Source organism: Lipophrys pholis, assembly GCF_963383615.2.
Source record: "Lipophrys pholis genome assembly, chromosome: 16".
In the NCBI taxonomy this organism is placed as follows: Eukaryota; Metazoa; Chordata; class Actinopteri; order Blenniiformes; family Blenniidae; genus Lipophrys; species Lipophrys pholis.
Window position 1 is genome coordinate 27,560,960 of NC_137634.1, and position 24,621 is coordinate 27,585,580.

General features: G+C 47.3%; 1 protein-coding gene across 1 annotated transcript in view; it reads left to right on the forward strand.

Annotated features, from left to right (window-relative positions):
* Positions 1–24,621, forward strand: part of sgcd (sarcoglycan, delta (dystrophin-associated glycoprotein)) — a 100,556-nt gene that overhangs the window by 58,389 nt on the left and 17,546 nt on the right. The window contains exons 3-7 of the mRNA XM_080484115.1: positions 326–427; positions 7,193–7,280; positions 9,441–9,560; positions 18,550–18,622; positions 22,106–22,229. Of these exons, the coding sequence (XP_080340241.1) occupies positions 326–427; positions 7,193–7,280; positions 9,441–9,560; positions 18,550–18,622; positions 22,106–22,229 (507 nt within the window). The remainder of the gene's footprint in view (positions 1–325; positions 428–7,192; positions 7,281–9,440; positions 9,561–18,549; positions 18,623–22,105; positions 22,230–24,621) is intronic.

Here is a 24,621-nt window from a genome sequence, read left to right on the forward strand (position 1 = left end):
TTGAGCCTCTTATTCTGCCGGCTGGTCGGTGATGCGGGATCGTTTTATTTTCTGTTTTTATTTTTTTAACCAGTGACGGTAACCTCACTCTTAACTTTGACGGGGACGTTAGCTCATGGGATGACTAACCATGTTATGAACAACACGGCGGGTTAAGGATTTAACCTGCGGTTAGGGCTGAACCAGTGGTTAAAATAATACAATACAACCGGGCCCTGGTGTGTATCCTGCTGTTGGAGTCTCTGGTTGTTCTGGATGAAGAAGCGGGGCAGGACATGTGTGAACGTGACGACGTGCACTGACTGTTTGTTCGTGTGTTTGACAGGACGGGATGGGAAACCTGAGAATAACAGAGAAGGGCCTGAAGCTGGAGGGAGACTCTGAGTTCCTCCAGCCGCTGTACGCCAAAGAAATCCAGTCCAAACCGGTGAGTCATCAATTCACACACATTCACACACATTCACACACATTCACACACATTCACACAAACTCACACATTAACACGTTAACACACATTAAAACATGAACACACATTCACACACATTCACATGTTAACACACATTCACGCGGTAACACGTTAATACACAGAATAACACACATTACCACATCAACACACGTTAACAGAGATTAACACATTAACACACTAATGCACACCTTCACACATTAACAGGTTAACACACATTAACACCTTAATACACACATTAACACACATTAACACCTTAATACACACATTAACACACATTAACACCTTAATAAACACATTATAACAACACATTATGTCGTAATGGCCCCCATCCTCCCCCCACTGCGGTCCGCTACGTCACCTAATAACCAGAACAATCAGGGACTAGAAGCTCGGGTGGAGCTGCAGAAGCTAGAAGCAGGCGGAGCGGGGCCATAGACCTATAAAACTAGAGTTATATATAGTAGTTTGTGTTTATGTGCAGAAGTCTACTTCTAAATTTCTATGTGGTCTGTCTTCTTCTGCGTTTTTATTGTGTTTGGTGAGTCACAGCGCCCCTAAAGGCCTGGCATGTGTACTACATGCCCTGAAGCCTCGTGTTGAGCCGTGTTCATAGTGAGGTGTGGACGGAGGTTCTTAGGGAGAAGGACAGGGAGGACAAAGATCGTATTGTGAACAAGTTTTTGAGAGTACTATGTTCAGAGTACTTTTGTCAAACAGGTTTTACCACTTTGAAGTGGAATTAAGTGAGGAGCCTGAGCTTGTGCGGGAGGTAGAGAGCTATCGTCTAGATATAGCCGGGCTCACCTCCACCCACAGCTTGGACTCTGGAACCCAGCTCCTTGACAGGGGCTGGACACTCCACTTTTCTGGAGTTCCCCGCGGTGAGAGGCGGCGGGCTGGTGTGGGCTTGCTTATTGCCCCACAGCTCAGCCGCCATGTGTTGGAGTTCACTCCGGTGAACGAGAGGGTCAGGTCCCTACGCCTTCGGGTAGGGGACAGGTCTCTGACTGTTGTCTCGGCCTACGGACCGAACAGCAGTACAGAGTACCCGACCTTCTTGGAGTCCCTGGGAGGGATGCTGGATAGTCCTCCAACTGGGGACTCCGTTGTTCTATTGGGGGACTTCAATGCCCACGTGGGCAACGACAGTGAGACTTGGAAAGAGGTGATTGGGAGGAACGGCCTCCCTCATCTGAACCCGAGCGGTGTTCTGTTATTGGACTTCTGTGCTAGTCACAGTTTGGCCATAACGAACACCATGTTCGAGCACAGGGGTGTCCATAAGTGCACTTGGCACCAGGACACCCTAGGCTGGAGGTCGATGATAGACTTTGTGGTCGTGTCATCTGATCTCCGGCCATGTGTCTTGGCCATGTGTCTTGGATACTCGGGTGAAGAGAGGGGCAGAGCTGTCAACTGATCGCCACCTGGTCGTGAGTTGGATGCGCTGGACGGGGAGAAAGCCGGACAGACTCGGCAGGCCCAAATGTGTCACGAGGGTCTGTTGGGAACGCCTGGCCGAGCCCTCTGTCCGCGCAGTCTTCAACTCCCACCTCCGGGAGAGCGTCTCACGGATTCCGGGGGAGGTTGGAGACATTGAGTCCGAGTGGACTATGTTCTCCACCTCCATTGTTGAAGCTGCTACTCGGAGCTGTGGTTGCAGGGTCTCTGGTGCCTGTCGTGGCGGCAACCCCCGAACCCGGTGGTGGAAACCGGAAGTAAGGGATGTCGTCAAGCTGAAGCAGGAGTCCTAACGAACGCTGTTAACTCATAGGACTCCTGAGGCAGCTGACAGGTACCGGCGGGCCAGGCGGACCGCAGCCCGGGCCGTGGTGGAGGCAAAAACTCAGGTCTGGGATGAGTTCGGGGAGGCCATGGAGGAGGACTATCGGTCGGCCCCGAGGAAATTCTGACAAACCGTCCAGTGCCTCAAGAAGGGGAAACAGGTTTTCACCAACACTGTTTACAGTGGAGGTGGGGAGCTGTTGACCTCAACTGGAAATGTCGTCAGGCGGTGGAAGGAATACTTCGAGGACCTCCTCAATCCCACCATCACGTCTTCCGCTGAGGAAGCAGAGGCTGGGTTCTCAGAGGTAGACTCGTCCATTACCTAGGCTGAAGTCACTGAGGTAGTTGCTAAGCTCCTCTGTGGCAAGGCACCGGGACTGGACGAGAACCGCCCTGAGTTCCTTAAGTCTCTGGATGTGCAGGGACTGTCCTGGCTGACTCATCTCTGCAACATTGCGTGGCGGTCGGGGACAGTGCCTCTGGAGTGGCAGACCGGGGTGGTGGTCCCTCTTTTTAAGAAGGGGGATCGGAGGGTGTGTTCCAACTACAGGGGGATCACACTCCTCAGCCTCCCTGGGAAAGTCTATTCCAGGGTACTGGAGAGGAGGATCCGGCCGTTAGTCGAATCTCGGATCCAAGAGTAACAATGCGGTTTTCGTCCAGGTCGCGGAACACTGGACCAGCTCTATACTCTCCACCGGGTACTCGACGGTTCATGGGAGTTCGCCCAATCAGTCCACATGTGTTTTGTGGACCTGGAGAAGGCGTTCGACCGTGTCCCTCGGGACGCCCTGTGGGTGGTGCTCCGGGAGTATGGAGTCCGGGACCCTTTGCTAAGGGCTGTCCGATCCCTGTACGCCCGGAGCAGGAGTTTGGTTCACATTGCCGGCAGTAAGTCGGACCTGTTCCCAGTGCACGTTGGCCTCCGGCAGGGCTGTTCTTTGTCACCGGTTCTGTTCATAATTTTCATGGACAGAATTTCTAGGCACAGCCAGGGACCGGAGGGGGTCCGGTTTGGGGACCACAGGATCTCGTCTCTGCTTTTTGCAGATGCTGTGGTCCTGGTGGCTTCATCAAACCTGGACCTTCAGCGTGCACTGGCGCGGTTCGCAGCCAAGTGTGACGCAACTGGGATGAGGATCAGCACCTCTAAATCCGAGGCCATGGTTCTCCACCGGAAAAAGGTGACTTGCCCCCTTCAGGTCGGTGGAGAGACCTTGTCCCAAGTGGAGGAGTTCAAGTATCTTGGGGTCTTGTTCAGGAGTGGGGGGAAGATGGAGCGTGAGATCGACAGGGGGATCAGTGCAGCGTCTGCAGTTTGCGGTCGCTGTATCGGTCCGTCGTGGTGAAGAAGGAGCGAAGCCAAAAGGCGAGGCTCTGGATTTACCGCTCCATCTTCCTTCCTACCCTCACCTATGATCATGAGCTTTGGGTCATGACTGAAAGAAGGAGATCCTGGATCCAAGCGGCTGAAATGAGTTTCCTCCGTGGGATGGCTGGGCGCACCCTTAGAGATAGGGTGAGGAGCTCCGTCACCAGGGAGGAGCTCGGAGTAGAGCTGCTGCTCCTCCACATCCAGAGGAGCCAGCTGAGGCTCGGGCATCTGTTTAGGATGCCCCCCGAACGCCTCCCTAGGGAGGTGTTCTGGGCATGTCCCTCTGGTAGGAGGCCTCGGGGCAGACCTAGGACACACTGGAGAGACTATGTCTCTCAGCCGGCCTGGGAACGCCTTGGGGTCCCACCGGAGGAGCTGGAGGACGTGTCTGGGGCGAGGGACGTCTGGACATCCCTGCTGAGACAGCTGTCTCCAAGACCCGGACTGGATAAGAGGAGGACAATGGATGGATGGATGATTCACATTGAAATGTAAATGTTTAGTGACATTCAGGTCAAACCTCTCATACTGCTTTAAGGTAAACTGGAATTTAATACACAAAGAAGTTACATTGGAGCCTCAGAGTATTTATGTTTAACATTTATTTATTTATTTTTATTATTGTATTTGTACTTTTTTTGGACTTATTTTCAACCCAACCAGCTAAAGACACTTTGAAGTGGAATTGGGTTCTTCTGATTGGTTTTACTGAATACTGCTTATGTTGTAGTTTTTTATACTTTATATGTTAAACTGATTCACTGGGTTTCATTTTACATTTGTTTTATTTGCCACAAAATGCAGGTGAAGTAGTTTAAGTTAAGATAAATAAGAGAAACCAGACTGCAGAGTGTAACTGGGTTTTTGTTCTTCTGACTGAATAAAGTTTAAATAAGTTCTTAAGTCGTTCTGAGAAGAATCTTGATTCAATAAGTGAGTTTTACAATAATTTCTAGCTAAACAAAGTTTCTGCCAATAGTGCTTTTAGCTTCAGACATCTTAGTCGCTCCAAAAATACACTATTGAGTGTTGTTGCTATAGTAATGTGAGTATCGGATCTGGAAAGTATCGGTATCGGCCGATACACAATTCTGAAAAATCAGATCGATATCGGGGACAAAAAAGTGTGAACGGGACGTCCCTACTTAACACCTTAATATACACATTAACACATTAACACATTAACACACATATTCATACATTTAACACCTTAATACACACATTAACACATATTAACACGTTAACACACACATTAACACACAACACACATTAACACGTTAACACACGTATTCATACATTTAACACCTTAATAAAAACATTAACACACATTAACACGTTAACACTCCAGTTGCAGTAACGCTGCCTACAGTTGCAGTAGCATCACCTACAGTTGTAGTAATGCTGCCTACAGTTGCAGTAGCACCACCTACAGTTGCAGTAACGCTGCCTACAGTTGCAGTAGCACCACCTACAGTTGCAGTAGCATCACCTACAGTTGCAGTAATGTTGCCTACAGTTGCAGTAGCACCACCTACAGTTGCAGTAGCATCACCTACAGTTGCAGTAGCACCACCTACAGTTGCAGTAGCATCACCTACAGTTGTAGTAATGCTGCCTACAGTTGCAGTAGCATCACCTACAGTGGCAGTAACGCTGTCTACAGTTGCATTAGCACCACCTACAGTTGCAGTAGCATCACCTACAGTTGCAGTAATGTTGCCTACAGTTGCAGTAGCACCACCTACAGTTGCAGTAGCATCACCTACAGTTGTAGTAATGCTGCCTACAGTTGCAGTAGCACCACCTACAGTTGTAGTAATGCTGCCTACAGTTGCAGTAATGCCGCTTACAGTTGCAGTAACGCTGCGTACAGTTGCAGTAGCATCACCTACAGTTGGAGTAATGTTGCCTACAGTTGCAGTAGCATCACCTACAGTTGTAGTAATGCTGCCTACAGTTGCAGTAGCACCACCTACAGTTGTAGTAATGCTGCCTACAGTTGCAGTAACGCCGCCTACAGTTGCAGTAACGCTGCCTACAGTTGCAGTAACGCCACCTACAGTTGCAGTAACGCTGCCTACAGTTGCAGTAGCACCACCTACAGTTGCAGTAACGCTGCCTACAGTTGCAGTAACCCTGCCTACAGTTGCAGTAGCATCACCTACAGTTGCAGTAATGTTGCCTACAGTTGCAGTAACGCCACCTACAGTTGCAGTAACGCCACCTACAGTTGCAGTAACGCTGCCTACAGTTGCAGTAGCACCACCTACAGTTGCAGTAACGCTGCCTACAGTTGCAGTAACCCTGCCTACAGTTGCAGTAGCATCACCTACAGTTGCAGTAATGTTGCCTACAGTTGCAGTAACGCTGCCTACAGTTGCAGTAGCATCACCTACAGTTGCAGTAATGCTGCCTACAGTTGCAGTAGCACCACCTACAGTTGTAGTAATGCTGCCTACAGTTGCAGTAACGCCGCCTACAGTTGCAGTAACGCTGCCTACAGTTGCAGTAACGCCACCTACAGTTGCAGTAACGCTGCCTACAGTTGCAGTAGCACCACCTACAGTTGCAGTAACGCTGCCTACAGTTGCAGTAACCCTGCCTACAGTTGCAGTAGCATCACCTACAGTTGCAGTAATGTTGCCTACAGTTGCAGTAACGCCACCTACAGTTGCAGTAACGCCACCTACAGTTGCAGTAACGCTGCCTACAGTTGCAGTAGCACCACCTACAGTTGCAGTAACGCTGCCTACAGTTGCAGTAACCCTGCCTACAGTTGCAGTAGCATCACCTACAGTTGCAGTAATGTTGCCTACAGTTGCAGTAACGCTGCCTACAGTTGCAGTAGCATCACCTACAGTTGCAGTAACGCTGCCTACAGTTGCAGTAGCATCACCTACAGTTGTAGTAGCATCACCTACAGTTGTAGTAACGCTGCCTACAGTTGCAGAACCCTGCCTACAGTTGCAGTAATGCTGCCTACAGTTGCAGTAACCCTGCCTACAGTTGCAGTAGCATCACCTACAGTTGTAGTAACGCTGCCTACAGTTGCAGAACCCTGCCTACAGTTGCAGTAATGCTGCCTACAGTTGCAGTAGCACTACCTACAGTTGCAGTAATGCTGACTACAGTTGCAGTAACGCTACCTACAATTGCAGTAACCCTGCCTACAGTTGCAGTAACCCTGCCTACAGTTGCAGTAGCATCACCTACAGTTGTAGTAATGTTGCCTACAGTTGCAGTAGCATCACCTACAGTTGCAGTAGCACCACCTACAGTTGCAGAAACGCTGCCTACTGTTGCAGTAACCCTGCCTACAGTTGCAGTAGCATCACCTACAGTTGCAGTAGCACCACCTACAGTTGCAGAAACGCTGCCTACTGTTGCAGTAACCCTGCCTACAGTTGCAGTAATGCTGCCTACAGTTGCAGTAATGCTGCTTACAGTTGCAGTAACCCTGCCTACAGTTGCAGTAATGCTGCCTACAGTTGCAGTAATGCTGCTTACAGTTGCAGTAACCCTGCCTACAGTTGACAGTGAATAACGTTGCCATGTCTCCGCAGGGCCGCCCACTTTTCCTGCAGTCGTCCAGAAACGTGTCAGTCAACATCGTCAACAGCAACAACCAGCTGCTCACACAACTCGTCACAGGTAAGACGCCATGCCTTCATCAGGTCATCTTCTTCAGTGACGCTTTAGTGTGAAAGGTTTAGTTTTATTGTGAAAGGTTTCATGACCCTGACAACACGCAGAGGAAAGAGGACATGATGGTCATTTTTTGGTAAATCGTGTTTTTTACTGAGAAATGCTGTTGAACCTTTATGAGGTTAAAAGTTGTAATGTTATGGCGGATGACATCCTCTAGGCGGAGCTGCAGAAGCTCCTGATGCTCGTTGCTTTAAAGAGGCCACATGTTGATTTCACGAGTACGAAGAGGAGCAGGAGGATTCTCACTGTCTTCTTCTGTGCTTTTGGTGTATTTCTGTGGCAGTCACAGCGCCACCTAAAGGCCTGGCATATATACCACATATTGTTGAGCTATGTTCATAGTGACGTGTGGATGGAAACGACGTGGAGAAAGACGATAGCTTTGGCTCGTGTGAATAGAGACTCTATAAGTTTTCTTACAAAACGTCGATGTAACATGACGAGTGCTTTTAGTTTAACAGCAGTTACAGTGAAACTTCATTCACCGACTGTTTAGACCAAAACCTTTCTGGTCTTTACTGGGATTCCATTTGATTGTCTCTGAGATTCTGTTTGAAATCGTTCAGTTTTCCCTCCTTTTCTTTTTCTTTTATGTCAAACATTTCATATCGGATGAAAAGCTGCAAACACTTTGCAGCTTTCTGGTAAAAACTAAAATAAGGAACTGGTTCAGTGACAGATCGGAACCTGCTGATATTTACGACAACATGTTCCATGTTCTAGTTGCTTGTCATTAATTTCATCTGTTTGTCTGAAAAGATCTTCAGCTGGTTGGTTTTCTCTGATATACCACAAAATGACAGCATTCCATGATGTTTTAACAATATTTTGAGTGTAAAAAGACAATATTTGGCTAAAACCACAACATTGTTCTATAAAAACCGGAGGCAGCCTCAGGGCCTTCTCTGCAGGCCTAAGAAATATAGCTGAATCACAGACTAATAGTTATTATATTTTGTCCATGAATACTTAATTCCAAATGTTCTGTCCACTTCCTCTCAGAGCTTCTCCCCTTGCAGACCTGACCTGTAGTTCCATGTTAAAGCTTTTACCCAATCACAATTCAGCCATCACCTGTTGCTACGGTAAAGAAATCTGCCTGAGGCCTTCTGATTCAGTTGTGCAGGCGTCTGCAGTGTCGAACACGCTGCTGCTTCAACCAATCAGATTGTGAGTTGGCACTGTAGTGCCTGCTAGCAGGCACACAGTGGCAGGCACACAGTGGCAGGCACACAGTGGCAGGCACACAGTGGCAGGCACACAGTGGCAGGCACACAGTGGCAGGCACACAGTGGCAGGCACACAGTGGCAGGCACACAGTGGCAGGCACACAGTGGCAGGCACACAGTGACATCAGCGTTTTCATGCCCTTTGATTGGATCATCAGAGTTCACTTTCCAGCGCTAGCTGACTTCATCTTTATCAAGCTGCATGAATAAAAATATAGTTAATGGCGGTTTTGTCAACTGACAACGGCTAAAGGAAGAGAGGAAGAGATTTGGATGTAGATTTATTGTCAAAACCATTTTCAAGATGGACTTTTCAAGAGGTCATTGAACGCACCGCAGTACCAAGCACAAGGAGGTCCAGTGCACGTTCCTGGCACTCACTCCAACTTGCATGGCAGGATTCTAGAGACTATATTATTTACCAGACACAGACCAGATTTGAAGACCATGAAAAGCCTGGAAGTTTCTGGAATAGCAGCTGTTTTTGTTCATGCAGCTGCAGCAGAAGGGGAGTTATGCACTCTGTGTTTGAGTCAGAAGTAAAGGTTTTTAGTCTGGCTACACGAGTATCTGTCTTTGATGCAACGGATCTTTATACTGCATTTCTGCATCATTCTGTGTTTTTTATAGCCTTTGAAAGTTATTGAGGGTGGATAGCACTACTGAAGGTCAAGGTCTGAAATGCACGCCGCCACTGACAAAAACATAAAAAAAACTTTGTTTTCAAACTTTTGTAAAGATCCTCTTGACACAAGGTTCAAATCAGCTGGAAGCCAAAAGTTCATGTGATAAACCAGAACGTTTCAGAGTAAAAGTGTCCTTCAGGTTTCCTCCGAGTCTCTTCATGTCCGATGCTCTTCCCGTGTTTCTTCAGGATCCAGTGGATTCAAAGCGCGAGGGAAGATGTTTGAGGTCAAATCCAACGCAGGGAAGCTGTTATTCTCAGCCGACGAGCAGGAAGTGGTGGTCGGCGCTGAGCGGCTCAGAGTGACAGGTGAGTAACGGCGTTTCCACGCGTTTCCTCTCCTCAGGCTCTGGACCAGTCAAACACTTCCAAGTGACTTTCTTTAATGTTTATCGTTGATTAGAACTCGGAATGTGTTTCTGAGGCGAGCGTTGTCCACTGAAGTGAAACGTACATCATGGCAGAAGAAGAAACACGGCGAGGCCGACGCGTACCTTAACTGCTGCAGCGGGCGGCAGGTGTTAGCATCGTGTTTGCCGCCATCAGTGCTTTTCTACCGCCGTTTACAGTCTGGCCAGAAACACAACGACAAGTTCCCAGCAGATCGACATGAGAAGACAAACAGAAAGTGATGAGAAGATGAGTCACAACTGAAAAAATGAACCAACCTGTTGTATTTGAAGAAAAAACTCATTTCTTTCCAAAACACTAAAGAGTAATGATGGTAGAAACCTTGAGCCTAATGAGGTCGTTAATGTTAATGCAACTTGCTAAGATCATCTGGTGGAGCGTTGCCTTGTTCTAGAGGCAGACGATCATCCACTTCCTCGTCCTGCCTGGTTCCACCGGCGGCCTTCAGAACGCCGCGGGAGCTCCACTTCCTGTCTACAATTAAACTCCTTCATTACGTCATTACGTCATTACGTCATTACGTCCCGTTGACTCCATGAAGTCGGTCAGCGGCGAGCAGGTCGGACTTTAACGGTGCCAGGAGGAAAAACAAAGGTGAAGATGGAGGGAGGTAATTGGAGGAGTGTCTGTAGCGTCCTGCTTTGCTGTCATCATTGCCGTGCTTTGATGTGCTCGCTGCAGTAATTACCAGTCTATATTACGGCGCTGCGCCACGCCGCGCGCTTTCATATCCTGCGGAGACAATCAGGGATCAGACGAGACTCATCTTCTGTTCTTCCTTCAAACGAAAGAACCGTCCACATCACAGGCCCTCGGCTCTCTCGCTGGAACCTCACCCATCATGATTAGAATAGGGCCAGGCCACCCTGCACGCCACACTGCGTGACGCCCTGAATGCTGCCCTGCACACCACCCAGCATGTCAACCTGCATGCTGCCCTGCACGCCACCCTACACGCTTCCCTGCACGCCACGCTGCATGCCACACTGCCTGACGCCCTGAATGCTGCCCTGCACACCACCCTGCACACAACCCTACACGCCACCCTGCATGTCAACCTGAATGCTGCCCTGCACGACACCCTGCAGGTCGCTCTGCACGCCGCTCTGCACGCCGCTCTGCACGCCGCTCTGCACGCCGCTCTGCACGCCGCTCTGCACGCCGCTCTGCACGCCGCTCTGCACGCCGCTCTGCACGCCGCTCTGCACAGAACAAATTGATTCATTCATTCTTTCACACTTGAGAAGATTGTGCTTTACAGGAGAAGATTCTCTGGTCGATCTGTACGATTAGACTTCATAATTGATGTATTGGTCAGGTCTGATCTAGATGATCTAATCTGTGATCTAACATCTGTGTTGACCCGTTAACGGGTCCCAGTCCTCTGGTTGGTCGCCACTGTTCTCCAACACTGAAATGTTTCTTTGATTTAGTTTTTCAGTCGTGTTTACAGTGTTTCTTTGACTATGGACTGGTGAGAAGTGTTGAGTGGCACCACAAAATTGCAGGTTTCAGACTCCAGTCGTTGCAGAGACATATTTTTTTAGCTTTACGCTCCGAGTCGCTCGTGTGCTAATCTAAGGTTGTCTCACACGAGCCTTCTGCATTAACAAGTATTTTTAGCTCCTCGATCTGACAGCAGCTTTAAACGTCAACTTTGGGAGCCTGATGTGTCGTTCAGCCTCGTTCAGCCTCACGCGGAGCACCGGCACCTGCTGCAGCTGCCCGGCTCTTCAGGAAATATCTATCTCCACAAAACTACCTGGATGATCTTCATCTTTATGTCCTGTCAAAGCCTAACCCCCACCCTGTTATCTCTAGCTCTCTTTCCGTGCCGAGTGGACACCGTTAAGACGTAATAACACCATAAAAGGAACTCCAGAGTTACTATGTGGGAGGAGAGGAGGAGGAGGGGAGGGGCGAGAGTAATCAGTCAGAAAGGCATCTGCAGGCTTATACACCTAAACAAACCAAAATATTATGACCACCAGCCTGAAGAGTTTGAGCTTCAGCATTAGTGTTACCTCTAGCTGGAGCAGATCTGCTGACATTTGACTGTTAGCTTTAGCAATAGCATTACCTCCAGTTGGAGCAGATCTGCTGACATTTGACTGTTAGCTTTAGCATCAGCGTTACCTCCAGTTGGAGCAGATCTGTTGACATTTGATTGTTAGCTTTAGCATTAGGAGCTAGAGTAATCAGTCAAAATATCATCCTTAGATGGTGGAGGAGGAAGTGAGTGAACAGTGGCTAAACGGTAGTGGAGGCAGAAGGTGTAAACAAATAGAACTGAACTGAAAAAAGAAGTAAATACATAGAAACATTCAAACAGAATAAAGGGACTGAATCCTGCAGGTAGATCGATGGCGCCAATTCCCCCCGCTCCGGGGGGGTCTGGGGTCTTTACTCCCATGTCACAGTGAAATGTAGCTCACAGCCAATAGCAGTCCTGCAGTTTAATGAAATCTGCAAGAGGCAGAGGAGAAACGGCTTCACATCGGCCTGCTGTGTGGGAAGTTCCTGTCATCAATAACAGGAAATGAGCTCAGTCGCCCAGCATTGACACAGAAAACTGCTTTTCCACCAACATGAGTTCAAATCCGAAAGTCAAAGGATTCAGAAAGGTTGGAGACTCCAGACGAGATGAATGATCAAAATACTTTCAATTTGCTCTCAGGTCAGCTGCTACTTCACTTTACCCTTAGCATTAGCTTCAGTAGTAGCATTAGATAGCATTAGCATTAGTAATAGCATTAGCTTTATTCATAGCATTAGCTTTAGTCACAGCATTAGCATTAGCAATAGCATTAGTCATAGCATTGCTTAAGTCATAGCATTAGTCATGGCATTAGCTTTAGTCATAGCATCAGCATTAGTCATAGCATTAGCTTTAGTTATATCATTTGCATTAGTCATACCATTAGTCATAGTCGTAGCTTTAGTCATAGCATTAGCATTATTCATAGCATTAGTATTATCATGCGTGCGTACGTGTGTGATGGTAGTTTTCTGCTCGCTCAGCGTTCACCTGACTGTTTTTGGTTTGTGTTTGAGCCACTGAGACCTGAGCAGGACAATATGATGCCTTTAACACACACACACACACACACACACACACACACACACACACACACACACACACACACACACACACACACACACACACACACACACACACACACACACACTTCCTGTTTTTTATTATCTGGTTGCTTTACAACAGACACAGTGAGACATAAATTAGCCTTCACTCATTCATTGTGCAGCAGTTTCTCTCTCTCACACACGCACACACACACATACACACACACACACACACACACACACACACACACACACACACACACACACACACACACACACACACACACACACACACACACCCCAGGCTTTAATAACTCTGCGAGTCCTATCGTGTCATTTCTTTACCCATAATGCTCGTAATTCTTAGGGTTTGTTGTGGATAAACAAAATAAGTCCTCGGCAGCAGATGGCCTGGAATCTGAGCAAAAGTGTTTTTTTATCATGTTTATAAAGATTCTTCATCTTTTCCTTTCTTGGTTTTATTTACTCTATCTCGCTCGGGGTGATCCTCTTCATCCCTCCTCCTCTCCCTCACTTCAACTTTCTCTCTGTCCAACGATGGTCGTCAATTTATCAGCCGTGAACGGATGTGAGGAATTCCGTGGTGAATCTGAACGTGAAGAGAAAACAAACCACACAATTCTTCTGCCAGCAACTCGCTTACTTTTTTCATAACTCTTTGAACAAGACTCTTGTGCTGAGTTTTAAAAGCCTGTTTCCACGGCAACAATTTCAAATGAAAACACAAATCTTTCCAGGTGTTTTCGGTTCGATTACACAACATAGTAGCTCAGGGCCTCTGACCATGCATTTCAGGAAGAGCTCCAAGGTGGAATTTTCTGGAAACGCTCTGTCTCCGTGGAAACCAAGGGAACCCCGTCCTGGTCCTGGTCCTGGTCCTGGTCCTGGTCCTGGTCCTGGTCCTGGTCCTGGTCCTGGTCCTGGTCAATGTCACGGTCACGGTCACAACGACCGTAGTAACTCGTTGTGTTCCTGCCGTTGTCGTAGAAACAGGCATCGTTTTCAGAATGTTGTGTGTAAACGTTAAACTTTTCAGAAAAACTTCCTGGACCACACAACCTTCACACAACACAAAGTTGTTGAAAGTCAACATGAGTGTAAAGAAGAGCGTCGCCAGTGTAGAGAATCATCTAAGAATCTACAATGTCAGAAAGAAAAAGAATTGTACTTTATTAATCCTCTAGGAAATTTCTTCACCAAATTGACGCATCAATCCAGGGTCTTGCTCAAGGGGGAGCTGGGGGGTCGAGAGTCTTCCTAAATGGGCTTTGGGGGGGGGGGGGGGGGGGGGGGGGTGTCCAAGGTCTTCCTCAGGGGGGACCTGGGAGGGTTCGGGGTGTTGCTCAGAGACCCCTATTGTGTGTTTTATTTTGGACCATGCAAACTCCACACAGAAAGACTGGGCTGGATTTAAACCCACAACCTTCTCGCTGTGAGGCAAGACGCTCACCACTGCGTGACTGTGTGGCCAAAGACAATGAGAGAAACAAGATTGGAAGAAGGAAAGATGACAACAGGAAAGAGAATGAAGCCAGAAAAGAAGAAAGCAAATAGGAAGAAGACCAGGAAGAAAGTATGTAAGAGGAGAGATGGACAGACGTAGAGAAGGACAGGAAACGGAAGATCAGACGGACGTGTATATTTAGAAATAGAGATGAAGAGAAAATAAAGAAGAGGGGGAAGAGTGGAGACGAAGAGAAAACATGATGAAATCATTTCAGAGGAGAAGTTGTCATATTTTGGCTGCAGGAAGGTGAAATAAAAATGGCAGGATGGTTTTTATCGATCTTCTTCAGCCTGTTTGTTCATATTTACGAGGCAAATAGAGAGAGAGGAGTGTGTAACTGCAGGTGGGCCTCGTGGATCGATGTGAGTCTGCAGCTTCACATCGACTGTTTGTCCAGAGTCGACTGATTATGTAACATGGAGCATGAGAGGACACGATGGTAACCCGACTGTCACGACCTGACCTCAGACCTGACCAGAGGAAACACACGGCCAGACGTCAACAGGTCTCGGGTGAAGTGTAAAATAACGTGTCAATGTGAACAAAAGTCGTCTCATAATTGTTTGTTTGTAATTAGGTATTTAAATGTGTAAAAAATGTGTTCAAGTAATAAGATTTGTCAATACGTACAAAGATATTTACCAGTTAAGAGTCGAGCAGCTTCATAATTGGCTGGTTTTGTTTTTACACGTGACTTGTGCTTCACTTCTGCTTTGACAAGATTAAAAACTGTAAAGCATGGGTTTTGCTGACCTGAGCGCAGGCTCACAGGCTCCTTTGTTGTGGCTGCATACCGCTCTGCGCTATGCCCCTGCGGTCTTGGGCATACACGACATTGCGGGGCAGGGTGTAGACCAGATTAGCCTTCAACACTCAAAGAGCCTTTTGGACCATTTGAAACGTCGTTGCTCCACAGCACCGCGGTCTTCTGACGAGGTTCAGACGCTCCTCTCAGTAACAGGAAAGGAGGAGATCCAGCCGGAGCTGGATGCTGCTGTTCAGGATGAGAAAGTTCTCCAAGCCTTGTCACAGAGAACGGAGGCTCACGGCTTTGGACGGCTTTGGACGCCCGCAGAGCTGCGGCCGCAACTTCCACGTTCTTCCCACCATAATTGTGTCTTAATGATGTTACATGCCTGTGTTGTTCACAACCTCTCCCTCATTTTACCGCACTCTATGTAGTGGGACCACACAACACAGTTGGGTCTGGGTGTGGAAACAGACTTTTTAACTACAAATATCTTCGTACATATTAACACTACGTTATGTACATTATGGACAAATTCTAATACAGATGAGCAAAGTGTTCACACATTGGAAAAACTAACTGCAGACAGACAAACTACCAGACGACTTTCGCAGATTCAGGTTCACATTGACAAATTATTTTACACATGAGCAACGCTTTCTTTGGACAGACAGATTGAAATACAGACATGAATACATACATTGACAAAGAACTTTGCTCCAATAATGCCCCCATTTTTTTGCTCAACCTGCCCCTGCCGGCCGGCAGGACCATGGGAGCGACTGCCAGCAGCAAAGACATTTTTGTTACAGCGAACACACGCAGGGATTCCTAAGATTCGATTTCATCTCTCTTCAGTGCCACAGCCGCCGCTTCACTTTCCGTCCTCGCCTCCGTTCTCCGGCGGGCGGTTAAACGTTGCCGCAGCTTCATAATTAATGGACATGGAGACTTTGTGTTGCCCTGCTTCTGCATTCAGAGCAGCAGAGGAATCACAGCGTTAAATATTCAGACTTTTTAAAAAGGTTCGTTTTCCAAAAGTACAGTGTGACCCACACACGATACGGACGCCCAGTAAACCTCACGTGGTTCAAACGCTTCGACCTGGAAAAGAACGAAATCATTCCCAGCAGCAGCAGCAGCACTGTGGGCCCGCGAACCAGGCCGCTGAACCTCCAAACCAGACCCCCAAACCCTGAACCAGGCCTGTGAATCCTGAACCCCTGAATCCCAAACCAGGCCGCTGAACCCTGGACTGCCCCCAAAGTCTGCCGCAAGGGTTTCTGGGAGAAACTGTTACGAGGCGTTTAGGTGCATGGCTCTGCATGGGATTTCTGCTCTTTGTCTTCCTGGCTTGTCAACAGAGCTTATTTAGCATCATCTTTTTTCTTTTTTTTTCTCCCAATTTCAGCATCGCAGCAGAACCAGGGTGAGGAGATCAGCAGTAGCAGGTTCAGCAGTAGCAGGTTCAGCATAGCGGTTCTCAGCTTTTTTAGTATAGCTTTAGCAGCTGTTTTAGCACAGCGGTAGCAGCTGTTTTAGCATCAGCTCTGTGTTAGCTTAAACGCCACATTAGCACTCTATTTGTGACTGATCGATGTGACTGAACATCCAGGCTTCTTCTTCATGTATAGGTTTTATATAACCCTTTTCTTGACACTCAAAGATGCTTTACATTGCATTATTTATTCACTCCATACTTGATGGTGGTAAACTACGTAGGTAGCGACAGCTGCTCTGGGGCAGACTGACGGAAGTGAGGCTAAAGTAGCGTCTCTCCACAGTAACGTCTCTCTAAAGTAGCGTCTCTCCACAGTACCGTCTCTCCACAGTAACGTCTCTCCACAGTAACGTCTCTCTAAAGTAGCGTCTCTCCACAGTACCGTCTCTCCACAGTAACGTCTCTCCACAGTAATGTCTCTCTAAAGTAGCGTCTCTCCACTGTACCGTCTCTCCGCTGTACCGTCTCTCCACTGTACCGTCTCTCCACTGTACCGTCTCTCCACTGTACCGTCTCTCCACAGTAACGTCTCTCCACAGTAACGTCTCTCTAAAGTAGCGTCTCTCCACAGTAATGTCTCTCTAAAGTAGCGTCTCTCCGCTGTACCGTCTCTCCACTGTACCGTCTCTCCACAGTAGCGTCTCTCCACAGTACCGTCTCTCCACAGTAACGTCTCTCCACAGTAACGTCTCTCTAAAGTAGCGTCTCTCCACAGTAATGTCTCTCTAAAGTAGCGTCTCTCCACTGTACCGTCTCTCCGCTGTACCTTCTCTCCGCTGTACCGTCTCTCCACTGTACCATCTCTCCACAGTACCGTCTCTCCACAGTAGCGTCTCTCCACAGTAACGTCTCTCTAAAGTAGCGTCTCTCCACAGTAATGTCTCTCTAAAGTAGCGTCTCTCCACTGTACCGTCTCTCCGCTGTACCTTCTCTCCGCTGTACCGTCTCTCCACTGTACCGTCTCTCCACAGTAACGTCTCTCCAAAGTAACGTCTCTCTAAAGTAGCGTCTCTCCACAGTAACGTCTCTCCACAGTAACGTCTCTCTAAAGTAGCGTCTCTCCACAGTAACGTCTCTCCACAGTAACGTCTCTCTAAAGTAGCGTCTCTCCACAGTAACGTCTCTCCACAGTAACGTCTCTCTAAAGTAGCGTCTCTCCACAGTAACGTCTCTCTAAAGTAGCGTCTCTCCACAGTAACGTCTCTCTAAAGTAGCGTCTCTCCACTGTACCTTCTCTCCGCTGTACCGTCTCTCCGCTGTACCGTCTCTCCGCTGTACCGTCTCTCCGCAGTACCGTCTCTCCGCTGTACCGTCTCTCCACAGTACCGTCTCTCCGCTGTACCGTCTCTCCGCTGTACCGTCTCTCCACAGTAACGTCTCTCCACAGTACCTTCTCTCCGCTGTACCGTCTCTCCACTGTACCATCTCTCCACTGTACCGTCTCTCCACAGTAGCGTCTCTCCACAGTAACGTCTCTCTAAAGTAGCGTCTCTCCACAGTAATGTCTCTCTAAAGTAGCGTCTCTCCACTGTACCGTCTCTCCGCTGTACCTTCTCTCCGCTGTACCTTCTCTCCGCTGTACCGTCTCTCCACTGTACCGTCTCTCCACAGTAACGTCTCTCCAAAGTAACGTCTCTCTAAAGTAGCGTCTCTCCACAGTACCGTCTCTCCACAGTAACGTCTCTCTAAAGTAGCGTCTCTCCACTGTACCGTCTCTCCGCTGTACCGTCTCTCCGCTGTACCATCTCTCCACAGTACCGTCTCTCCACAGTACCGTCTCTCCGATGTACCGTCAACAGAATGACCCGATCAGCTGATTGATCGCACTGACAGACCATAGTCAACCAGTCGCACTGACCATGTCCATTGGTTGTGTGTGTGTGTGTGTGTGTGTGTGTGTGTGTGTGTGTGTGTGTGTGTGTGTGTGTGTGTGTGTGTGTGTGTGTGTGTGTGTGTGTGTGTGTGTGTGTGTGTGTGTGTGTGTGTGTGTGTGTGTGTGTGTGTGTGTGTGTGTGATTTTTTTCAGGAGCTGAAGGAGCTGTGTTCAGTAAGTCTCTGGAGACGCCACACGTCCGGGCCGAGCCGTTCAAGGAGCTGCGGTGAGTCCAACCTGGCGCTAACATGCTAATCATGCTAATCATGCTAATTGTGCTAACAGTGAAGAAAAGCCTTCAAACTGTCATTTTTCTGTTTTTCTGTTTTTATTCTACATGAAACACCAATAAAGCTGATTAGAAAATCACATCTAAATACTTTTAAACAGGAAAAACCAAAAACGAACAATGAGCTCTAAACATTATCAACAGCAGAATATGGACGGAGTCATGACACCACTGAGGAAACTTTGTTCTGATTGTCTCTAATGAGCATGTGCATAAGAACTCGTTACTACGGCCGCGGTGCGCTAGCACACTCCACAACAGATCGTCTTCAGAAAGTTGCACGTTGGGAGTGTTCATGAGCCGTTTGTGTTTCCAGTGTCTCCGAACTCCGTCGACATGGAAACAGATCCAAAACACCACCAAAGTTTTGTGTTTTCACTTGAATTGTTTGCACCTCGGTAACTTGCAGTCAGTTCGTATCTTCATCGACACGTAAACCTGAAACCGAACGACAACCAGATGATTCTTCACTCACGTCTCGGTCCGGCAGACGGACGGACGCTGTGGCGTCTGTCGTTTGCTGGCTGGTCTCCATCATCCCTCCATTATCCCTCCATCATCCCTCCATCGTCCCTCCATCGTCCCTCCATCGTCCCGCCATCGTTCCTCCATCGTCCCTCCATCGTTCCTCCATCGTTCCTCCATCGTCCCTCCATCGTTCCTCCATCCTCTCTCCATCATCCTCCATCGTCCCTCCATCGTCCCTCCATCGTTCCTCCATCGTCCCTCCATCGTTCCTCCATCCTCTCTCCATCATCCTCCATCGTCCCTCCATCGTTCCTCCATCCTCTCTCCATCATCCTCCATCATCCCTCCATCTTCTCTCCATTGTCCCTCCGTCATCCCTCCATTGTCCCTTCATCATCTCTTCATCATTGTTCCATCGCCCCTTCATGGTTCGTCCTTCATCTCTCCATCATCCCTCGTTTCTCATTCATCCATCCATCATCTCTCATTGATCCTTCCATCATCCCTGCATCATCTCTCCACCATCCCTCCATCATCGCTCATTCTTCCCTCCATCATCTGGCTTGACTGTGACGTTCTTTGATCTCCTCTGAAAGCGAAGCAACGACTTTGAAGTGAAAATGAGAAAATCCAGAATCTCAGAAAAAGAGGTTGAAAAAAGCCGAGTGAAGATTAATGAAGAGATGAACAAAGGAGAGTTCATCTGTAAACCTGAGAGAGACATGATCATCCCTCATCCCTTCACCTTCAGTCCTCATCCCTTCATCCTCATCCCTCATTAGGCTCAAAGAGTGTCAGACCTCTTTCCTTGTCGGAGCGGTACAGACCAGGATCCAGTACAGACCAGTATCAAGTAAAGACCAGGATCCGATACAGACCAGTATCCAGTACAGACCAGAATCCGGTACAGGCTAGTATCAAGTACAGACCAGGATCCAGTACAGACCAGTATCAAGTAAAGACCAGGATCCGGTACAGGCCAGTATCAAGTACAGACCAGGATCCGGTACAGGCTGGTATCAAGTACAGACCACGATCCGGTACAGACCACGATCCAGTTCAGACCAGGATCCAGTAGAGACCAGGATCCAGAACAGACCAGTATCAAGTACAGACCAGTATCAAAAACAGACCAGGATCCGGTATAGACCAGGATCCAATACAGACCAGTATCAAGTACAGACCAGGATCCAGTACATACCAGTATCAAAAACAGACCAGTTCCGGTATAGACCAGGATCCGGTACAGACCAGTATCAAGTACAGACTAGGATCCCGTACAGACCAGTATCAAAAACAGACCAGGATCCGGTATAGACCAGGATCCGGTACAGGCTAGTATCAAGTACAGACCAGGATCCAGTACAGACCAGTATCAAAAACAGACCAGGATCCGGTATAGACTAGGATCCGGTACAGACCAGTATCAAGTACAGACCAGGATCCAGTACAGACCAGGATCCAGTACAGACCAGGATCCAGTACAGACCAGCCCACTTTCTACCAGAAATGCTCAATGCAAAGTGCCTCGTCCATATTATTACATCTCAATCAGCCTGTTGGTCGTCGGCATTTAATGCTGAATCCTGGAAGAAAAGACGAAGAAAAGGAATTTTACTGAGAGAAATAGTGATGGAGGAGGTGGAGGTCAGGAGATGGTGGAGGTCAGGAGATGGTGGAGGTCAGGAGATGATGGAGGTCAGGAGATGATGGAGGTCAGGAGATGATCTTATCTGGTGTCACAGTAGTGGAATCACTAATAAAAGAAAAAACAAGTGATCAGCAGCTCGTCGTCACTGATGGAAATAGTGAGAGTCTGAGAGAGATCAGTGACTGTAGAGGTGGAGGAGAAGAGTCTGATCTGAAGGTGGAGGTCAGAGGAGAGTGACATCATGTAGGAGAGTGACATCAGGGAGGAGGATGACATCATGGAGGACAGAGAGTGACATCGTGGGGGAGAGTGACATCAGGGAGGTTAGAGTAGAGTGACATCATAGAGGAGAGTGACATCATGGAGGTCAGAGGAGAGTGACATCATGGAGGAGAGTGACATCATAGAGGAGAGTGACATCATGGACGAGAGTGACATCAGGGAGGTCAGAGGAGAGTGACATCATAGAGGAGAGTGACATCATGGAGGTCAGAGGAGCGTGACATCATGGGGGAGAGTGACATCATAGAGGAGAGTGACATCATGGGGGACAGCACCCCAGCACACCGCTGGACCTAAAACAGCCTCCATGGTAGTGACTCCACCGTGTGTCAGAGTGTCGTAGAGGGAGGAGACATTTAGGTGGAGACCAGCAGACTGATAAAGTTCAGTTTTATCTGTTTAAATGTATAAATTAAATATTTGAACAGGGACGGTGAAGAGGCTCAGTGGATTTCTTTATTTTACATGTAACCCAACGGTAAATGATCTCAATTGCAGTTTTTTTTGCATGAGACTTTCCCATATACTTGGTTGTTACCGTGTACATACAGTTTAGTATATTTGTAACTTATAACTGTAAATCATTAGAAGATAAAACTATGACATATGAACATGGTTCTGCTGATTCAGCAGTAACGTTCCACTAAAGAACCATCTAGAACTCTGCAGCTCGGCTGTTTATGATCACGTGGATCAATAAGTCTGATATTTGAAGATATGAAATGTATGAGATGAATCTGGTTCAGTTCTCCACCTCACCATCAGCACCATCAGGTTCCCCGTCTCCACAATGTGCTGCTCAAGGTTCTACGTTGTCGTACCGGTACCAACATTCTCCAGACAAGTTTATTTTTTTAGATCCCAAACTTTGCGTGGTCAGTACAGTTAAAAAACGATCTCATTCATCTGTGAATTAATAATTAAAAATACACGTTGTTTATCTGTCAACTGAGTTTTTAGAGCAAAAACTGCCAATGCTAACTAGCTAACAAAGCTAACACTGTGCTCCGCCCCCCCAGGCTGGAGTCCCCCACCCGGTCCCTGATGATGGAGGCTCCTAAAGGGGTCCAGATCCTGGCCGAGGCCGGAGACATCCAAGCCATCTGCCGGAACGAGCTGCGACTGGAGTCCAAAGATGGGGAGGTAGGTTCTGTCCCGGGTCCAGGTCTTGTCCAGCATCTAGGTCCTGTACCACGTCCAAGGGCCGGACCTGGGTTCTATAGGGCCTGTCGTTAGTCCAAGGTCCAAATAGCACCAGAACCAAGGGGCCATGTTCTGCAGAGGATTCATGTGAAAACGAAGTGACCAGCTGGACGGTTTCATTTCCAGACTGGACCGAACCAAGACGACAGAACCTGAACGGCCTCGTCCTCTGGTCTTATTGTTGTTTGTAGAAAATCTGAAACTGAAAGGAAACGGCCTGGTTCATTTCTTTTTCTGAACAAACAAAGGAAATAAACTCGAGGAACCGAACGAGTCAGAAATAAAGTTTAGAATTAAAAGAACCAGTAGAAACAAAGTTTCTAATTAAAAGAACCAGTAGAAACAAAGTTTCTAACGGGGGGGGGCAAACCTACTTCCTCAGGAGCCACACTGACTTTTAAAATGTGACAGACGACCGGGTCAGCTCCAGATCATACATATCAAATATAAACATAAAAAACTTTACGTTGTTAATAAATAAATACTGACATCCACTCTCAGTAGGAAGAGTGTCGTTGAGCGCCTTTGTTTGCCGGCACATTAAAGTCTGGCGTCAGTGTTGTGGCGGTTCTCAGAACAGATCGGAGGGGTTCCTCACTGCTCTGGGATCTGGGGCTGAGGCCTTTCATTTCATTCTTTATTTTAAATATGCTCATATTCAAATATTAAAATCCACAGTGCAAATCAATCAAGCAAAGTTTCACCAATTAAACTGAATACGTAACAGCAGAAACCAGAACTATTCTCAGGTTGCATGTCAGAAAAGGAGTGTGAAGAAGTAAGGTTGGGTTCTGCTTGACGGCTCCGCGCGGCTGAATGACGTCATTCCAGTCGCCACACCCCTCGGTGAGGCCCTGTTCATGCAGAACGCCACTGCTCCAGGCACCTCCAAGTTTTTCTGACTACACAGGCGGAGAAGAGAGGAGGAGGACTGAAGACTTGGTTTTAAAGACACAGAGCATGAAGCTGCACAGCCACACTGAAACACAGGATTTGATTCCTAGATGCTGATTTACTCGAGTATCAGATTTGAATTTAGGGAAACTTTCATTGGGAGCAATAGAAACCCATCAAACTGAGTGAGTCCTGTGGAGTCCACATGCAGCCTCTGTCGACTGGTGGGAACCGGGTTATTAGGTCCTGGTTCCGACCAACTGGGAGTAGCTTTGGTTAGAATTCCTTCAGATATGTTCTTTTATGTGATTGGCTCTTCCCAGGGGATGATTAACCCTTTCAGCACATGAACACATGAGATCAGCACCTTTGTCTTCACTGTGTTGTTGCTGACATGCTGGAAATGACCTCCGACCAAAACAAATCCAAGATGGCGGCGTTACGGGCACCGCCATACTCGTCTGCGGTCGTCGCCATCTTGAAATGACGGAAATCGGAAGCAGACGCACCGGAACTGATGCAAGGGAAGCTAATTTGCAGGAATTGAAGTGTCGGAACCGACTCGCCGGAAACAACCCGGGGCAGAACATTTCCTCCTCGACACAATTCAACACATTTATGGTTTCTTGGTTCGAGTCTTTCGTCTCTCAACAGAGTCGAGGATCGTCTTCTGGAAAGGTAAAGATGTGTCTTCTTCTCCATATAGAAACGATCAGCCTCCACTAACGAGTAGCAGTAGTTATATGAGTATTAATGAAAGTAGCAGTAGTTATATCAGTACTAATGAGAGTAGCAGTAGTTATATGAGTATTAATGAGAGTAGCAGTAGTTATATCAGTACTAATGAGAGTAGCAGTAGTTCTATCAGTATTAATGAGAGTAGCAGTAGTTATATCAGTACTAATGAGAGTAGCAGTAGTTCTATCAGTATTAATGAGAGTAGCAGTAGTTATATCAGTACTAATGAGAGTAGCAGTAGTTATATCAGTATTAATGTAGTTATATCAGTATTAATGAGAGTAGCAGTAGTTATATCAGTATTAATGTAGTTATATCAGTATTAATGAGAGTAGCAGTAGTTATATCAGTACTAATGAGAGTAGCAGTAGTTATATCAGTACTAATGAGAGTAGCAGTAGTTATATGAGTATTAATGAGAGTAGCAGTAGTTATATCAGTACTAATGAGAGTAGCAGTAGTTCTATCAGTATTAATGAGAGTAGCAGTAGTTATATCAGTACTAATGAGAGTAGCAGTAGTTATATCAGTATTAATGTAGTTATATCAGTATTAATGAGAGTAGCAGTAGTTATATCAGTATTAATGTAGTTATATCAGTATTAATGAGAGTAGCAGTAGTTATATCAGTACTAATGAGAGTAGCAGTAGTTATATCAGTACTAATGAGAGTAGCAGTAGTTATATCAGTATTAATGTA